Raw genomic sequence first — 6,000 nt, forward strand, 5'->3', positions numbered from 1 at the left:
GCTCAGCTCTGGACAATAGGAATATAGCCCACTAATATCCGGATTTCCAAGTCTTCCCCGAAAATCCAGAAATCCATGAATTTCATTGAGAAATATCCCAATTTTTCAATGTTAATCATTAGCTCAAACTTAAAGATACTGGGAATAAAACATATCTCTAAGGTAGTTTAGTCCAGAGGCCACCTTTGAGCTAATGTATGAAAGCCGCCTTCAAAAAAGGCATGAGGGGGCAGTGGATAAAAAGCTTATTAGGGTTTAAGGTCAAACCAGCTTGAGTTTGAATGTCTAATTCACCACTAAGTGGTGGATGATGCTAGAAAAATTATATTTCCAAGTCTGTTTCTTCAACTGCATATCACCCCTCTCTCATAACTGTTGAAAAGTGAAACTCCTAACAGAGTATTAGATACACAAAAGGCATCATGGAAATATTCCATTCGCCCCAAGCCCTACAACCCTTAAGGTCCTTAGAAAAATTTTAAAGAGATCAGATAATACACATCCTTGAAGATCTTAAACAAGTTACTAAAAGCACATCAGAGAAGTGCCTGCCATGCCTGCTGCGAGAGGCTGTATACATATACACAGAAAATACCATTAACGTAGGCAATGATATCCTCCTACAACTACAACATAGGATGGGACTGTGCTGGAAATGGACACCATTAGGAAAGTTTATGTTTTATTATTCTAAACACTTTAATTCTTCCTTCTGGCTTCCCATCCTAGTAATATGTAATATGTAAATTGTTCTTTTTTTTTTTTTTGAGACAGAGTCTCGCTCTGTCGCCCAGGCTGGAGTGCAGTGGCACAATCTCGGCTCACTGCAAGCTCCGCCTCCCGGGTTCACGCCATTCTCCTGCCTCAGCCTCTCCGAGTAGCTGGGACTACAGGCGCCCGCCACCACACCCGGCTAATTTTTTTGTATTTTTTAGTAGAGACGGGGTTTCACTGTGGTCTCGATCTCCTGACCTCGTGATCCGCCCGCCTCGGCCTCCCAAAGTGCTGAGATTACAAGTGTGAGCCACCACGCCCGGCCGTAAATTTTTCTCGTTAAGAAAAATGTCTTAACAAGACAAGGAATTGGCCAGTCGGGGTGGCTCACACTTGCAATCCCAGCACTTTGGGAGGCCAAGGTAGGTGGGTCGCTAGGGCCTAGGAGTTTGAGACCAGCCTGGTCAACATATTAAGACCCCGTCACTACTTTTTAAAATAAATAAACAAAATAAAATAATTTTTAAAAAAGATGATGGAGTTAACTGGACTCAAACTGAAGTTTTAAAAAGATGAAGAGTCAGAGATCCTTAAGGATAAAGACAAAATTAGTCTGTCTCTTTCATTAAGCTCTTATTTGCTGGCAGATTCTGACTCAGAGTAAGAGAAAGTTTAACTGCTTAAGCTCTACTACCTTTAAAGCTCTGGTCAAGTTTCCAGAAAACTTATTTGTATTGAGCAGTATTGTACAAAGCTAAGCACTTACACCAGATTTTTAAATATAAGAGACATATCATACTCTGAAGTTCATTTCGTGTATGATTTCATCAAACCAAAACATTATGGAATTTACTGCTACAGTTGAAATACCTTTTGTGCTCTCAAACACACCAGTTAAATTTAAAAAATAAAATAAAAAAACATGGTATGCTCCTACAACTACAACATAGGATGGGGCTGTGCTGGAAATGGACACCATAGGAAAGTTTATGTTTTATGATTCTAAACACTTTAATTCTTCCTTCCAGTTTCCCATCCTAGTAATATACGAAGCAAGAAAAACTTCACACACAACAGTGACTGACAAATTGGGGAGGTGGAAGCAACAAAAAGGATTTATCAACTACCTGAAAATGATTCATACTTTAAGTTAAATTTTCACCACAACTTCTAATCTACACAAATTTCTCCTTTCTCTCATACGCTAAAACAAATACATTCAATTTGAATGTGCTGAAGTCTACAAATCATCACACAAAGATCTTACAAGTGACCAAAAATAGCTCAAATTAGTAGATAAAAATACCCCATAGTTACAATAAAATTACAAGTATCTCCAAGTACCCAAAAGCTAGAATCTTGATACTAATTTTAAAACAAAACTAATAAAACTTGTCTTATGTTTTTTGAAAAAGTTCTGCTTAACAGAAACACCAAAAATTAGCCTTTTAACCAATGCTTAATGCAATAAAGGACTCTGGAAATCTGAGTTTAGAAAATTTTTGTATAAGAGTTTTAACCTACAAACATGTTATTCAATTGTTTTTTCTTCAAATATAAGACTACATCAGTTTCCTACTGTTTTCATTATTTTTAAAAGAACATTTAGTATACTACTACTCAGTAAAGTGCCTCATGTGTTTGTCTTACTTTTTATTAACTTATAGAGAACAGTGTCTTAACTCCTGAATTTAATCACAAAAAGTGAAAAGAGATAGGAAAACGATTTGTTGAAACCCACGTTTAGAACAGAAATAACAAATGTCAGATGAAAAAGACTCCTCTAACAGAGGGTCTCCTGCACATAATCCTTTTTAAAACTAAACATCTATTATCAGCTCTTAATCTATAATGTGTATCTTGCCTGATGAATTGGATTGAAAAAAATAAAACGTGTAACAAAAAAATGAACACTACAAACTATAACAGAAGTCTGCCTACGCAGTACCACCCTCGGACTCGGTAGAATACAAGACAGAAATACACTTGGCCCTGCAGTCATAAGTCAAAGTGGCAAAGAAAAAAACAGAAACAATGCATTACATGAAATGGTCAGATATTTTCTAAATTATTAAAGGCTACAGACACTCATCCAAAGCATTCCTCAAATTTTTTCAATCGTTGCTTTTAGGCACACTTTGAGGTTTTTAAGTTTACTCTGGGGCAAGTCAAAAAGCTTACCTAAAATAAAGCACTTTACGCAAGAATAAAATGATGCAGCTGGTCCTAGGATACACCGGAAATAAAAATCGTTGTCTTCAAAACCCGAAACAAGAAATGACATGCTTTTAGCAAATTTAACTTTCATTTGCAGGGGGGAGGGGGCACTGTTTTGACAATCCACTAACTACACTGCACATCTACTTCACCTGAGAGTTTAACGAAACTCTTGAAGTTGGGTCACCCAGGGACCGAACTTCTACTCTAAGAGACCCAATCCAGCCTACAAATCAAAGAACATCCCCAAATGTTTACCCTTCTCCCGACCAAACCCTTTCCCCTGGGCGACAGAATGTTTTCAATGAACACCAACACACCCTCCTGTGATCTCTCTCCAAACACAGGACACAGGAAGAACCGAGGCCACTAGTCTCAGATAAGCGGGTGATGACTGCTGCCACTCCACGGGAGGCCCCTCTGCAGAATGGGGTCGGTCAGGACCGGCGCGCCGGGTAAAGAACAATACACGAGCCCAGCCGCAAACAACACAACTTCCCACGAGTCTGCGCGGCGGCTCTCGGCGGCGGAGAGGACTTCGGAATCCGCCACCGGGCAGGGGCTGGGGGAGGAATGGTGAGCAGGATGAGCGCTGAACGAGGACGGCAAGACCGCCAGCCCCGTTGCGACTGCCTGCACCGGCGCCCGCCGAGCAGACTGGAGGGATGCAGCCACCAGCCTGGGTTCCACCGCTCTCGCCAGGCGACGCGGATGACCCGACTTCGCTTCTCTGGGAGGCGACCCCCGCCTCCCCGGCCGCCAGGGCGGTGGGGGGAGCGGGGAAGGCCTCGCCGGAGGCTTGGGAGCCTCCTCGGCCCGCCACCGAAGGGAAAGCGGTCGGGGCGCGGGGGACAATAGGGAGCGGGGAGCGCGGCCCGCCAGAGTGGCGCCGCTGGCCGGCTGGGCTGACTGACGCGCACGCCGCGAGGAGCGACTGGGCTCCGCTCGGCCCGGCCGCCGCTCCGCCGTGCTCGCGGCGCCCCCGGCGCTCGCAGTCGTGCCTCACCTCCCATCCCCGCCGCCCAGGAGAGGAGCAGAATTAACACTCTCAGCAACACCATCTTCCGCTGCCGCTGCCTCCTCACGGGTTAACAGCAGCACATCGATCCGGAGGGAGAAGCTGAAGGGGCTTGGTCCGGAGCCTCCACGGGAAGCCGGGACCTCCCCTGGCAGGAGAAACGGCGAAGCACCTCCCTCTCGCTCCACTTCAGGGGCCGGCAAAGCTCCTAGATCCTCCAAAACAGGGACCTCCCTCCCCCTCGTTCGTTTCCTTCCTCCCTTCCCCGCTTTCCTTCCCCTGCTCTTTCCCTCTTCTCTCCCCCCTCCTCGAAACTCAGACCTCCGCCTCCTTCTTCACCACGTGACGCGCGGGCACCCAACTGGCACGCGGAGCCGCGCCCCTACCTCCCGCCCCTACCCGTCCCCCAGGCGCTTCAGGGGCGCGCGCATGCGCGCGGGGGACGGTTCCCGTGCTGCTAGGCCCGCCGCCGCTTCCTGTCCGCCGGCGGAGAGCTGGGATTGGGCTTGGGAGGCGGGGTTTGTCCCGGTCCCGCCCCGGGGCGGGAGCGCTCCTACGCGGAGGTAGTGCTCCGCTACGTGTTAGAGCTACTGAGGACCTTCCCTTGGGCTAAAATGGACCGTGGAAGATGTAAGCGGGGCTGCTTTCCACTTCTTAACGTCACAAGTAACAGAGGTTTTCTTTCTTCTTTTTCTGCCTCTCCTGGTGCACCACAGCTACCAAGTAAACAAAAAGTCCCAACAAGCAGTAATTATAGCGGCAGCTGCCCCAGTGATGGGAACATAAATGCAAAAACCTTCAAGCAGCAGAAAGAAAAGACACCATGTCCGAGATGTAATTTTCCGAGCTCTTTACAAATTTATGTCACAGACTAAGGCTTTAGCCTTTGCAAAAGCATGCAGCCTGAACCAGACGGTCGTGAATCTCCAGTCCAGAAAATGTCCTCTTTTCTCTCTCTGTCACATCTCTGAAGCGAATCCACGCACATCTTCTCCCCAACTTCTTAAAGCTTGTGTTTGTTTTCTCGTAACTCATTTTGATTCTTTAAACTTGCATGTCATGAACTAGGAGTTTTTATGGCCATTTAATTAGACATTCTTCATCTACTTGGTATCGTGCTTGAGTAGGCTGAATTAGGGAGTGTGTGTGTGTGTGTGTGTGTGTAAATTGTTTTGTTTTGCTTTCTAAAGACAAGGTCTCCGCTGTCTCGCCGGGCTGAAGTGTAGTGGTGTGATCATAGCTCACTGCAACCTCCAACTCAAGCGATCCTCCCGCCTCGGCCTCCCACAAGTGCTGGGATTACAGGCGTGAGCCACTGCGCTCAGCCTTAATGTTATTGATACTATAATACACTGAAATTCCTATACTGTTACCTGTATATTTTATACCATTTATTACCATTAACATAAATCAAGAGTATTTTTTTTTTTTGAAACGAAGTTTCGCTCTCATTGCCCAGGCTGGGGTGCAATGGTGTGAGTTCGACTCACCGCAACCTCTGCCTCCCAGGTTCAAGCGATTCTCCTGACTCAGCCTCCCAAGTTGCTGAGATTACAGGCATGCGCCACCACGCCCAGCAAATTTTTTGTATTTTTAATAGAGACAGGGGTCTCACCATGTTGGTTAGGCTGATCTCGAACTCCCAACCTCAGGTGATCCGCCCGCCAGCCTCCCAAAGTGCTGGGATTACAGGTGGGAGCCACCGAGCCTGGCCGTAAGAGTCTTCTTTAATTCTCAGTTTGAGAAATGAATGATTCTAGTTTTGCTGCAACATTAATAAGCTCAAAAACGGACGTTTCAAAACCATCATAATTGTATCCATTTATAATGAGATACATGGAATCATCAGAGGATGGCAGAATCTCACGAATTTTTTTTTTTTTCCTTCATTAAAATATTCAGTCTTAGGAAATAGTTACCTGCAGACATTACATCGCATATCACCTGTGCTTTTTACTAATCTCTTGTGGTAGTGTTGTCAACAAATGATATTTTTATTTTCTAGCTCTTAAACCGCCTTCTAGCATGTTTTCTGTTGCACAGTATTTTTA

General features: G+C 45.5%; 1 protein-coding gene across 3 annotated transcripts in view; it reads right to left on the reverse strand.

The window, feature by feature from the left end:
- LOC116463631 (disintegrin and metalloproteinase domain-containing protein 10) overlaps positions 1–4,276 on the reverse strand; it is a 158,683-nt gene extending 154,407 nt beyond the window's left edge. The window contains exon 1 of one of the 3 annotated variants that reach the window (XM_032146816.2): positions 3,938–4,276. In XM_032146816.2, the coding sequence (XP_032002707.1) occupies positions 3,938–3,992 (55 nt within the window). In that variant the 5' untranslated portion in view covers positions 3,993–4,276. Of the gene's footprint in view, positions 1–2,895; positions 3,014–3,251; positions 3,294–3,937 lie in introns of those variants that run through there. The other 2 variants (XM_032146817.2, XM_058434761.1) reach the window with 2 other exon arrangements.
- Between the last annotated feature and the right edge of the window lie 1,724 nt (positions 4,277–6,000).

This window comes from Hylobates moloch, unplaced genomic scaffold, assembly GCF_009828535.3.
Source record: "Hylobates moloch isolate HMO894 unplaced genomic scaffold, HMol_V3 SCAFFOLD_45, whole genome shotgun sequence".
Classification (NCBI taxonomy): domain Eukaryota; kingdom Metazoa; phylum Chordata; class Mammalia; order Primates; family Hylobatidae; genus Hylobates; species Hylobates moloch.